Source organism: Condylura cristata, unplaced genomic scaffold, assembly GCF_000260355.1.
Source record: "Condylura cristata isolate star-nosed mole 26May11 unplaced genomic scaffold, ConCri1.0 scaffold00008, whole genome shotgun sequence".
Classification (NCBI taxonomy): Eukaryota; Metazoa; Chordata; class Mammalia; order Eulipotyphla; family Talpidae; genus Condylura; species Condylura cristata.
This window is the reverse complement of record NW_004567109.1, coordinates 63,367,275-63,379,612: the sequence shown is the minus strand read 5'-3', so window position 1 is coordinate 63,379,612 and position 12,338 is coordinate 63,367,275. Positions and strand designations below refer to the sequence as shown.

Genomic DNA, 12,338 nt, shown 5'->3' with positions numbered 1-12,338 from the left:
CATAGTGGTTGTACTAGTTTGCATTCCCACCAGCAGTGCAGGAGAGTTCCTTTTTCTCCACATCCTCACCATTTGTTGTTGCTAGTTGTTTTAAGATATGCCATTCTCACTGGTGTGCATCTCCCTTATTACAAATCATGTTGAACATTTTTTCATGCTTGTTGGCCATCTGCATTTCCTCTTTGGAGAAGTGTCTTTTTAGTTCTTCTGCCCATTTTTTGATGGAGTTATTAAAAGTTATTTTTGTTGATAGTTATTTTTGTTGAGTTTCACCAGTTCTTTGTATATCTTTGGAAGCACAAAAATTTTTAATGTTGATGAAGTTCAGTTTATTTTTCTTTGGTTATTTGTGCTTCGGAATCATATCTAACCATTGCCTGATCAACCATCATGAAGATTTACATCTTTGTTTTCTTCTAAGATTGTAGTCTTAGCTCTTACATTAAGGTCTTTGATCCATTTTGACCCTTTTTGTGTTAGGTATGAAGTAGGGCTAGGTAACTGGACTCTCACACATAGCTACCCTTTTGTCCCAATACCAGTTGCTGAAAATCTGTTTTCCTATTGAATGGTCTTGGCACACTTGTCAAGAATCAATTGAAAGAATCAATTGATCATAAATATATTTTGTTCTATTGATCGGTTGATCTTGCTTCAGCTGCACATTCTAGATTAATTTTTTTTTTTAAGATTTTACTTATTTTTGCATGGAAGAACTGAAGTGTAAGCCACACGTGCAGTGGGTGAGGGCATTTGCCAGTGAGTGTGTGGGGAGCAGAACAGTCAGATCCACTAAAGTACACTGCTGAGAGGAACAGCGGACAAAACAGGAGAGGTCTGCTGTGCCATGTGGGTCAGCTCCCTGGCTGGGGATCAAATCTGTGAAGCAGCTGTGGATAGGTTTGTAATGCTGTGCTTTAATCCCTTGCCCCACCAGGGAGGGCCCTATAACATCTGATTTAAATCTTGTATAAGGATTTTAGAAGGTATTCCTTGGGGATTGCTTTTCCCACATTCCACCCCTGTACATGGTCTATTCTCTGTACCTTGCATAATTTTTTATTAAAAACTGGAAATTTAAATAATATAATGAGCCTCCTTGGTGGCCTAGGGGTTAGGTCTCACTGTTACAACCACTACTGCCTGAGTTCAATACCCAGCCAGGGAGCAGACCCACACGTCGCAGCAGACCTCTCATGTCTCACACGCTGTTCCCCTCAGCAGTGTACTTCAATGGATCTACCCGTTGTGCTCCCCACTGTGTATCTGGTGAATCCTCTCACCCCCTGCACCTGTGGCTTATACCCAAGTTGTTCTACACAAAAATAAATAAAACCTGTTAATAATGTGGCAACTTTAGAAATCATATGCCCTCCTCATAATTTATTATTGTTGATTTCTGTTGCTGCTTATTTTTTTACGACTTATTTATGCAAACAAAACTGTGGTACATGCCAGAGGTGCTGAGGTGGTGAGAGGACCCACCGGAGAGTGGGAAGCAGAGCAGGCAGATAAATGAGGTACACTGCTGAGGGGAGCAGCGGGCAAAAGACAGGAGAGGTCCAGCTTGCAGTGCTGTGCCCTAAACCATTTTACCACCAGGGAGGGTCCTGTTGTTGCCTATTTGAAGTTTTTTCTGAACTAGTTCTGTGGTCTTGTGCTCCTTGTCACATGCCACTGTTAGCACGTGGCTGGTTAGTTTAGTAATCATCCGATTAGGCAGAAATCTCAACTGTCTGGAACTGAGAAATCTCTCAGCCTTTAATAAGGAATTCTGTATGCACATTGGGACATGCCTTCAACTCTCAAAGGGTTTACACCTCCATCTTAGCCCCTAGGTCCTCCTTCAGAGCCTCAAGGTGGACAATGGGGAGAGCTCAGCTTTTTGGGTCTTTCCTAAACTTGCACCTAAACTTGCACAGAACACTGGGCATGAGCATAGCCCTGTGTATATGCACGGCTTTCTAGATTCCCAGGATGATAATGCTTTTCTTTCTATTGCTTCTTACTCTTTTTTTTTTTCTTTTCTCTGGGGTCATCTTGAGGGCAAGACCTTTTTATGTGCTTGTTTGGCATCTTGACTAGGTCATGATTCTAAACCAAAGATGCTATTAGTAAGTAGACACATTTTAAGTTCAGGTACTGGTAGTGAACAAGTAGCCTCAATCCAGCCTGTATCTATCACACACATAATTTGTTTTGGGCATATCAGAAAGCTGTCTTATAGTAGAAACACCCAGGAAGTGTTGCATGATCTGCAGTATAAAATTTTCAAGATAGTCTACAGGATGCCACTACTCACCCTTTAGACTGCGATTAGTAAAACACAATTCCGAGTGTTTTTGAGGCTGTGGAAGTATTGGAATTTTTTAAAAGATTTATGCATACAGAACTGGGGTACAGGCAGAGGTGCAGGGGCAGTGAGTAGATTCACCAAAGACAGAGTGAGGAGCAGAACAGGCTGATTGATTTAGTACACTGCTGAGGGGAGCAGCAGGCTGGTCAGGAGAGCTCTGCCGCACCACATGGGTCATCTCCAGGCCAGGGTTCAAACTCATGCCAAAGTGGCTTTAGCTTCTTAGTGCTGTGCTTTAACCTGCTGCATTACCAGGGAGGGCCCTCAATTGGAATTTTTTAATCTAATGGTGGGAATGTAATGTCACTACCCCTTTGGAAAGCAGTTTCGCAAAGTTAACCATACATTTATCATATAACCTAGTAATTCCACACCAAAGGAGAATCTGAGTGTATAGTTACAAAAAGACTTGTCAATAAATGTTCATAAGTGTTTTATTCATCATAGCCAAAAATCAAAGTAACCCAAGGTTCCATCAACAGGAGATTGGATGATTTTGTGGCATGCCCATACAATGGAATACTATGCAGTAATATAACTACTGAAATACACAATATTGATAAAATTTTTAAAACATACTGAGCAGAAGCCAGGCACAAAAAGGCCCATATTCTGATTCCATTTATATGACATTCTGGAAGAAGCAAAATTATAGTGACAGAAAGCAGGTCCATGGCTGCCTGGACGAGTAGTAGAGTGGGCACAGGTAACTCTGGGGAGTGACAGAAATATTTTGTATCTAAATTGTGGTGGAGGTTCCATTTGTCAAACTAAGTGACACTTTTTAAATGTGCAGCTGATTGTGTTAGTTATACCTCAGTAAAATTGATTTTTTTTTTAAAAGTCTTTAAAAAAAGGTCTACGAGCAGGGCCAGGTGAGGGCGAGTGAGTCAGAGCACTCAGTGTCTCCTGTGCAGTCCATGCCCGTGTGGCCAGATAGGCTGGGTTTGTAAGAAATGTTCTGGTATGAAGTTTTTTATTTTAAAATGTTAGCACCTAATCCAAAACCTGTGATGGGTAGCTCTCCTCCCTGCCCACCTGTGACTAGGCAGTAGTCTTTCCTTTCCCCTTTTCCTAACAAGCCTGCCATTTTAAAACATTAAAAAAAAAAAAAAATCTCTTAACATGCCACACAAGCTAAGCAAAATAAATCCACAAGGCTACATGGGACGCACAGCAGCCAGCCTGTGGTCTGTGCCCTAAAACATGCCACAGGCTCAGAGGTTGAGAGCCATGAACTGTGTGAATCAGTGACTTTTCCTGGAGGTGCTTTGCTTGACCCTCCTTGAGGTGGTGGTAGAAACATCTAATGCTATGTCTGTGCCCAGCCCTAAACCCTCTTGGGAGGGTTTAGATGGGCACATCCTCTCCCCTCCAGCTCTGCATCTCCTTGTGGCCCCTGGAATTCCTAATCTGGACTAGTCACATAAGCACCTGTAAAAGCAGGACAGCCCATGGGACCTCATGAGAACTCCATTTACAGCTGAGCACTGAGCCTAGAAGGCTATAGGTTGATGCTTTTACCACTGTCATTGGAATGTGTAGGGCATTTGCTGCCTACACCCACCCTGGGGATCCTCTGCTGGGCACCTGACATGCCCTTTGTCCCCTGGCTTAGTTTGGGGGCAACCCGGTGTCCTGTGCTGTGGGCCTGGCTGTCTTGGATGTCCTGGAGAAGGAGCAGCTGCAGGCTCACGCTGCCAATGTGGGCAGCTTCCTGATGGAGCTCCTTGGGCAGCAGAAAGCCAAGCATCCCATCATCGGGGACATAAGGTAAGGTTCAGAGCAGCAGTCACCACTGCCAACCCAGTACCTGCCGGAATCTGCTGTGGTGTCTTCCTTCACCTCCTTGTTGGCAGTTTTTCTCTCCACAGAGGAACTGAAACACTGAAGTGATAGCACCAAGATTGTTCTTCTAAAGAGGGCAAAAACCACTCTTCAAACTGCACTTACACCCCCCACCCCTGCTCCACTTCCTCTGGGAACACAAGTACCCCTCCTCATCAGTTACTTCCTTAAACTTTCCCACCCTCGAAGGGTCCCAACTGCTCTCAGCCTCCCCTAGAGGCAGAGGTAACAATTCCCAGTGGACGTTTCAACAGGTGCTTGGCTGAGACCAAGGACCATGGCCCTCAGGCCTGGCCTGAGATGCCACCTTCTGCTCCAGGGGCGTTGGGCTCTTCATTGGTGTGGATCTGATTAAAGACAAGGCTATGAGGACACCAGCAACTGAAGAGGCTGCCTACTTGGTATCCAGGTATTTTGTTTTTTCAAACATCTTTACAGTACCTCTCCTGTCACTCTCACCAGGGATTGCACCCAAAGGAAGTGGTCATCAGAGCAGACAGGTGGGGGGAGTGGGAAGAGCCTCTCTCTGCACATGGAGAAAATGACCCACCAGGCCTGGATGCCAAAGCTCTTGGCTTCGAGGAGCACCAATCAGACCCAGGCTGTCTGAGAGCACTTCTCAGGAGCCACACTGGGGCCTACATGTATCCCCAGAACAATGACTTTTAGGGGTGGTCAGGACCCAGAAACCCCAGCCCCCATCCAGTTTCTTTTCACTTTGCAGGACCCATACCTTGAGGCCTTCCCCTTCTTTTTGTCTTCTTTCCTAACTCCTGTATTTCCCCTCCCCATACTTCTAACGTGTATATTCTTGCTCAGATTATAAAGTGGGCTGTCTTGAATTGGTATAAAAGCCAACATGCTGATTCAGAGTAACCCATAAGTGGCCCTGTCTGGCACAGCCACCAACTCACCCTCTCCCCCAAGAGCTTGCAAATCAGGGGCAGGGGCTCAGTGAGCCACTAAGGAGTTAGAGTCCCCCTCACCGCAACACCCCCTCCACCACTACCACCAGCCTCATAACCCCTCAATGAACCTTGTTTGGGGATGTTCCACCTAGTCACTGCTAGATAATGGCAGGGCTGGATGTGAAGTCCAGACTTTGTTCTAGCAGTGGTCACAGCCAGGGAGAAAGGGAACACAAGGAAAGCACCACCGCCCCTTTCCTGACAAGGAGGTATGTATGGTCAGTGTAATCTAATCAGCCCCTCTCAGGGGCTAAAAGAACTTCACACTGCCAATGATCAAGAACTGTGAGGATAGCGTTCCCCAAAACAAGCTGAAATTCACACCAGTTAATCCTGACAAGATGACCTTGGAGGCTGGAGGGGTGGCAGGGTACAGGTTGGCAGGAAAGTTACTGCTCTGCATGTTAAGATGGTAGGCATCTTCCAACCAGAGCAAACCAGTGTCCCACAAAGCAGAATTAAGTGGTAGAAGCAGAAACCCTGACCATCTGCACTGGCAGCCCCTTGTGGCTCCAGGGACAGATGCAGCAAGGCCCCTCCTCAGGGGCTTAACACCAGGTACCTCAGGCTGGGGCCTCAAGATGGGCATGAAAATGGGTGTATGTGGTGTATTCTGGTCCAAACTGGACTATGAAGTCTTTAAGGGCAGTGTGGCCGAAATTCGAACCCATGACGTCATGGTGAAGGGTCCTTCATGGTACTTACAGGCTGAAGGAGAACTTTATTTTGTTGAGCACTGACGGCCCCGGGAGGAATGTGCTCAAGTTTAAGCCCCCAATGTGCTTCAGCTTGGACAATGCACGACAAGTTGTGGCAAAGCTGGATAACGTCCTGACAGGTGAGTGGTTTACCTGTCTCTGGAGCCCACCCCAAGTATGTGCTGGACAGCACAGGGAGCAACAAATCCAAGGTCCTCCTGCCTGGGCCCTTTTTCTAATTCTTGCCTGTGCCTGGAAAAGCCAAGTCCCAACTGCAATGGGAGTGTGCAGATCCCAGTGTATTCTTAAAGCTACCTTGAGATGCTGGCTGGATTCTCATGCTGTGCTATCTTTAGCTACTAGGAGTTTTGCAGCCAGACTGTTAACATGCTAAATGAGTGCTCGTCATATTCCCAATCCTTCCTCTAGGAAGGTAGGTCAACCCAATTCAACTTGCCTGTGCACCAAGGCCACTTTGCATGAGCATGCTGCTCAATGGAGACCCAAAATAGGCCAAACCCCTTTCACGGTAGAACTCACAGAAGCACCCTCTATACACACACGCACGCGCGCACGTGTACACACACACACACACTCTCTTCACCATCATCCCAGCCCACTGGAGGTAAGAGGGGGCTTCTAAGTTTCTAAGTACAATTTGAGTTGTCACAAGACCTGCTTGGGTAAAGGGATGAATATTCAGTGAGCTTAGGGGAGGAAAGGACTTGAGATCCTTGGCAGAGGTGAACGGTTGAAATGTAATTATGGTTGAAATATAAATTATCTTTTTCAGACATGGAAGAAAAGGTGAAAAGTTGTGAGACACTAAGACTAGAGCCAGGAGGCAGCCCTGGCCCTTTAGGTGAGTGGGGCCCTTGCCTCTTGCTCTGAGAGGCTAGCCATTAACAGTGGCTCCCTTTACTCCTCAGCCAGTTTGCTCAATACTGGCTCTGGCTACCTTGGGTTGTGTGTCTACTTCATCAGAAATACTTGCAAATGGACCCTGGAAGAAGAGCACGGCCACACCAAGTCTGATTGGCTCCTCTGTATGGCCCAATCTCATTTCCCAATTAAATTTTCCCAGACACCCAATATTCACCCTGCCCTGGGGACAGTAAGCCTCAGTTCACTTCCCACATAACTGCCTGAATGCTCCAGCATTTTATCTAAAAAAAATTGGAAGTCCTGGGTAGGGTAGTCACCTCGGTCATGGAAGGTACTAGGCTTTCCAAAAAGATCAGTAGCCTCAGTTCAGCCCAGACCAGGCCAAGCAGGTGAATAAGCTTGATGTGGGAGGAGGCCCCAGCACGCCCTGGAGCACCTAACACCCCCTATTCACAGCATACCCCACACTCACCCAGGTTTGGGGGTTTTTAAATTTTTATTTCAAAAGCTTGGATAGCTTCAATATCCAGGTTGTGGCAAAATCAGGACACGTGTAAAATACCTTACAATACATTAGATTCCCAAAAGGTACCAAAAAGTACAGTAAAATTAACACTTCCATTACAGGAAATGTATGACACAAATAATATAAAATTAAATGGTGAAAAAAAGGTGACACTGGTTTCCTAAGATACAGTTTTACTCTTTACAACCAGGGTCCACAGGTCCAGGCTGCAGAGCGGCAGCGGAAAAGCAGACCCTCCAATCTGGTTCTGGGTAACCTGGTATTAAAATCAGCCCATACTGCCGCTCTGGCCTGAGACCCACACGCTGCCTAAAACAACTAGAGCTCTGGAAATAGTAAACAGGAGAGTGATTTCCAGGGGGAAAATTTTAAATAAGATGCACATGGGACAGGCCATAGAAAGTTTGCCAAGTTAAATTTGGTACATAATTGTTTGTGTTCACTTGATATCCAAACAAAGCGTGTGCGGTCAGCTGGGCACTCCTGAAGAAGCCTCAGTATGGCTTGTAGTTATTCTGGTGGCCACCACGTCGCTGGCTCTTCCCGTAATTTGTACTACCCTGACCTAGGGACAAGAACAATAATGATAATAGCTACAACTTACTGAGCATTTACCCCTGTGCCAGGCGCTTGACATGCATCCTCTTTGGAGCCAGGATACTTTCCCCACCTTCTGATTCCCGCAAGCTCACAAGCTCAAAAATTCCATAGCTCCAGTGACCATGCCAGGCCACAAAGCCCAGCCTTTCCGACTCCAAAGCCCCTGCTGCCAATGGCTCCTGCGCTGTCTGTCCTGCCTCCCAGGTGGATGGGCGGATGGGGCCTCCCTCTCTCCTACTTACTGTAGTCGTAGCCGGGGCCGTAGCCGTAATAGCCATAGGGCGAGTAGTCGTAGCCGCCATAGCCGGGCCCGTAGCCCTGCTGGTAGCCGTAGCCCTGGTTCCAGTAGTTGCCGTAGCCCTGATTCCAACTCTGACTCTGACCTGTGGGGGGAGCAGGGCACAGGGGCCCATGGACCATTTAGCATTTGCAGGAGCTAGGATGGAGGAAATCCTGCCCTTTGGGTGGCGGGGTTACTATGGCAACTGAGGCAGAACTCAAGGAATTGCTATCCTAGTGTAGACGGCCTGGGTCCAGTTCTGTACCTGAGACCCAAGCAAGGGATCAGAGGTCAGACAGAATACTAACTTTGCTCCAGACCGATGAGGCAGCAGCTTATTCACTGGATTCACCCTGATCACCACCACCCCCTTCCCTGGCAGCTTGGCCTTGAAAAGGATGGAGTTCAGGCTTTGGAGTCAGAGGGGCCTGGGACCAAAGGAGGTAAAGCGCCTGGCACAGCCCTGTCCTACCTTCTGCCCACCCCACCCACGGGTGTACCAAGACTCTGGACTACCAGAGCCAAGCACAACCTGTTTCAACTCCCAATCTTGAGCTTATTATATAGCACACAAAGGACCCCTCCGCCCCAGGGCCCCAAGCCCCATCACAGACTTGCTCTTCCATTCCAAGCAGCAGCAGCAGCAGCAGCAGCAGCAGCACCACAGCCCAGGAGAACCATTCTGGCTCCTGCCCACCTGCTACATTCAAGCATCAGGGGCCAGAAAAGCCCCCAAGACAGGCACAGAAGCTCCATGCAGGCAGGGCAACAGGACCCATCTTCATTTGGGTTCCACTCACCTCCACTTCCACCGCCACCACCACTTCCACGGTTCCCTCGGTTGCGGTTCCCACGACCCCCAGAGCCATACTGCTGCTGCTGATAAACCTCTTTGGGCTGGGCCACCTTGATTTCACACTGGAAGTCGAGAGGACAGTTGGGTCAGGGACCACGCACACTCATTAACGTTTAGATGGCAGATCTGGTCTGTCTCCTCAAAACCAAAATGTGCTGGGATGAAAACTCACATCAGGCTAGCAATTCTTAGCAAAACTGAAACCTAGCTGCTGTGGAGTAAGTAGCATGTCAATTGGGAAACGGATGGCTGGATCAATGCCCGTCTAGTATACTAGACTGTACCAGGTGGCAAATCTGATACCACCTTCGTCTCACTGAACAAGGGAATCAGATGGTTTTCTGGATGAAAGGTCTAGGGGATAAGGATGCTTTTTTTTTTCTTTTACAGAAGAAATGAAAGATCCCACCACTCAGTAAATCACCCCTGCTGATCCAGACCTCCATCAAGACAAGATAGCCCAAGACTCAGAGCAGGGCTTGCCTGAGGCCATGCCACTACCCACACTCTTCTTCCAACACTGACCTAGTGTTGGAATGGGCCAGCTCTATCTCCTCAACATCCAGAGTATTTTTTGCTCAAAAATCTAAGCAACCTTTTCTGAGTCCCTGCTTCTATAAACCAGAAATGTATTTTCAAAGCCAAGTCCTCAACACATCCCCCCCACCCCCATTAAGACCAATAGTAAAACATGCTGGCTTACTTGCAAATTAGCAAAGTGATACAATTTTCTGTCTTGTTAAATTAAAATGCTAACTATAACTAAACAGACAAACTGTAAGATGTACTACCAGCAGATTAAAACTACCCCATGTAGTTATGCCCCTTTCATATCATGGCATAGAAAGTATACAACTAAGCAGTAATAGGTCACCAACTCATCTCACCCCCCAAAATTTTAGGATCCAACACTGCATCCAGATCTTAATTCTCAACAGGACTGAGGCTTCCAGAAGCCTCACCCTACCTTTATACACTTTATCTGCCAGCCACTCCTGCTCAGGCAGGGGCTGCCACACCCTGCAGTGACCCCACCCTCAACTCCCAACTGCCTCCTGGCCACCTGGAGATCTTTTAAGAACTACCTTCTCTCCAGAGCAGTTCTGAAAGGAGCTACCACCCCTTGCTGTATGAAAAACCAGCCTTGGTTGGATTTAAGCTTCCCAGGGCACTGGGAGCTCTTTATTAGGATCTCTGCCTGGGTGAGGGTTACAAATGTGTATGAAGTTGTTTAAGGAAAGATTCAACAATGTTCCACATAAGGGAAGACTTAAATACAGAAATCAATGAATGACAGAAGTTCTAGAATCCCCTGAGATCTTAACTACAGGCCTTATACACTGTGGCCTCTCCAGCTTCAAATGAGAACTCAGCCTACTAAACATGCTCTAAATCAAAAGCTACTCTTCCTCTCCTGTCTCACATCTGTATTTATTGTCACTCCTAACACCAAGCAAAGAGTCCCTGAAAAGAGGGCCATTTCCCCTAATCAGAACAATCTCTATTGCTGGAAAGCTCCTGCAGGCAGCCTCACCACCCCAAACCCACACCACCTTAAGGGCCAGCTCTCCAACAGCAGGCCAGGCACCACAGCCAAGGTCATTACCTTGCTTCCACTAATGGTATGGAACTTTTTCTCCAGAACTTTTTTCACAGGTTCCTCTTCTTTAAAGGTGATGAAGACAAAGCCCCGTCTCTTATTTGACTTAGGATCCATTGGAAGCTCAATGGCCTCAATCTGTAAACACAGGAAAAGCTCAGGACGAGCGCCCACCCCAACCCAGGGCTTATAAGGAACCCACAGAGGGAAAAAACCCAGAACAATCTGAGAGGGTAAAAATGAAACCTTACTGAAGGCTCCAACCTGCCAGGCCTGCCAAGGACCAGAAGGTGTCAACCTCAGGATAGCTGAAAGGTCACTCACCTCCCCAAACTCGCCAAAATACTCTCTAATCTTCTCCTCAGTGGCTTCAGGATTCAGACCCCCCACAAAAATTTTCTTTACCGGGTCCTTCTTCATAGCCATGGCCTTTTTAGGGTCAATGACTCGGCCATCCAACCTGTGCTCCTTCTGGTCCAGTACCTACACCAACAGAAAAAAGCCAGGTTCTAATTCAGCTGGACAACCCTGGAGTAAAGCCCTTCTTTTGGAACCACAAACTAACACAGGTACACACAAAAAAAACCCTTCTTCAACTAAACTACCACACCAGTTTTTTTCAGGTTTTAGATACAGCTGGTATTTAATAGATGCCAATAACCACCCCAACCCCATTCGTTGGGCCCATCTATGGGCTCTCTTCCTGGGCAGGCAGCCCCAGGTTAAGTAAAGCAGCAGTGATTAAGAGAATAGGAAGGCACTGGGCTGCTGGGATTGGAATCCTCACTTTGCCCTTTACTAGCTGTGTGATCTCTTCTACCTAAACGTCCCCTAAAACAAATTAAGCTTGTTTTCTTTTATGCAGAACAAGACTGAAATGTCGATTTGGACTATTCCTCACAATAAAACATTTGCTATAACAGTATCCAAAATAGATACAAAGAGGTAATATGTGTGAACTATCACCAGGCTATCCTCACTCCAATTAATCTGTATTCCTAATCCCTTCAAAAACTGGAAAATTCGTTTTTCCCAAAGCACTCAACCACATGCAGAACAAATTAATCTGAGAATGTGACTTCTTAGAGAGACCACTAGTAAGGAGCTAGTCTGGCTTACCTTCTCCACACTGGCTGCATCTTTGAAAAGGATAAACCCAAACCCTCTTGACCGGCCAGTGTTGGGATCCATTTTTATTGTACAGTCAACGACCTCTCCAAATTTGGTAAAATAATCCTTTAGATCCTTTTTGCTGGTATCCCAGCTCAGGCCACCAACGAACATTTTTCTGAAATGGCAGAGACAGACACATGGCAACAAGTCTAATAAGCGAGCTGTGACTGGAAAAGGCTGGCACTGGGCGACTTTCAACAGCAATAAAGCCACCAGAGCAAAAGTCCAAAGCATTCCACCTTTGGAAGATGTTAGCGCTCCACAACCCTCCCAAATTCAACCGTGGCCCTTACACAGTTTCATGAGACCCTGCAGCCCCCGACTTGGAGGGAAAAACAACTTCGCAAGTGGTACAGGTCCTGAGCGCATAGCACTAGCGGCAGTTTGTCTAGCAAACCACGTATCAGAGGGCTACGATCCCCCTGCCAGTCTTCACCACCTCCGCCAACTCGTTCTTAAGGGAACTCGAGGTTTCCGGGGGCCGACACCACGTTCAGCCCGTGACTCCGCCCTCGGCAAGAGGCGGAGGGCGGGCGCGGCGGGGCGCG

General features: G+C 47.2%; 2 protein-coding genes across 12 annotated transcripts in view; one reads left to right on the top strand and one right to left on the bottom strand.

Moving 5' to 3' along the window:
- PHYKPL (5-phosphohydroxy-L-lysine phospho-lyase) overlaps positions 1–9,921 on the top strand; it is a 25,199-nt gene extending 15,278 nt beyond the window's left edge. For 3 of the 6 annotated variants that reach the window (XM_012722343.1, XM_012722339.1, XM_012722338.1), the window contains 3 exons: positions 3,975–4,129; positions 4,524–4,613; positions 5,880–6,655. In XM_012722343.1, coding sequence (XP_012577797.1) covers positions 3,975–4,129; positions 4,524–4,613; positions 5,880–6,264 — 630 coding nt within the window. In that variant the 3' untranslated portion in view covers positions 6,265–6,655. The other 3 variants (XM_012722341.1, XM_012722340.1, XM_012722342.1) reach the window with 3 other exon arrangements.
- Positions 7,217–12,338, bottom strand: part of HNRNPAB (heterogeneous nuclear ribonucleoprotein A/B) — a 15,168-nt gene continuing 10,046 nt past the window's right edge. For 4 of the 6 annotated variants that reach the window (XM_012722346.1, XM_012722345.1, XM_004679281.2 and 1 more), the window contains exons 3-8: positions 11,737–11,905; positions 10,942–11,100; positions 10,624–10,755; positions 8,962–9,079; positions 8,124–8,264; positions 7,217–7,846 (exon numbers count right to left, since the gene is read on the bottom strand). In XM_012722346.1, coding sequence (XP_012577800.1) covers positions 7,776–7,846; positions 8,124–8,264; positions 8,962–9,079; positions 10,624–10,755; positions 10,942–11,100; positions 11,737–11,905 — 790 coding nt within the window. In that variant the 3' untranslated portion in view covers positions 7,217–7,775. The remainder of the gene's footprint in view (positions 7,847–8,123; positions 8,265–8,961; positions 9,080–10,623; positions 10,756–10,941; positions 11,101–11,736; positions 11,906–12,338) is intronic. The other 2 variants (XM_004679282.2, XM_012722347.1) reach the window with 2 other exon arrangements.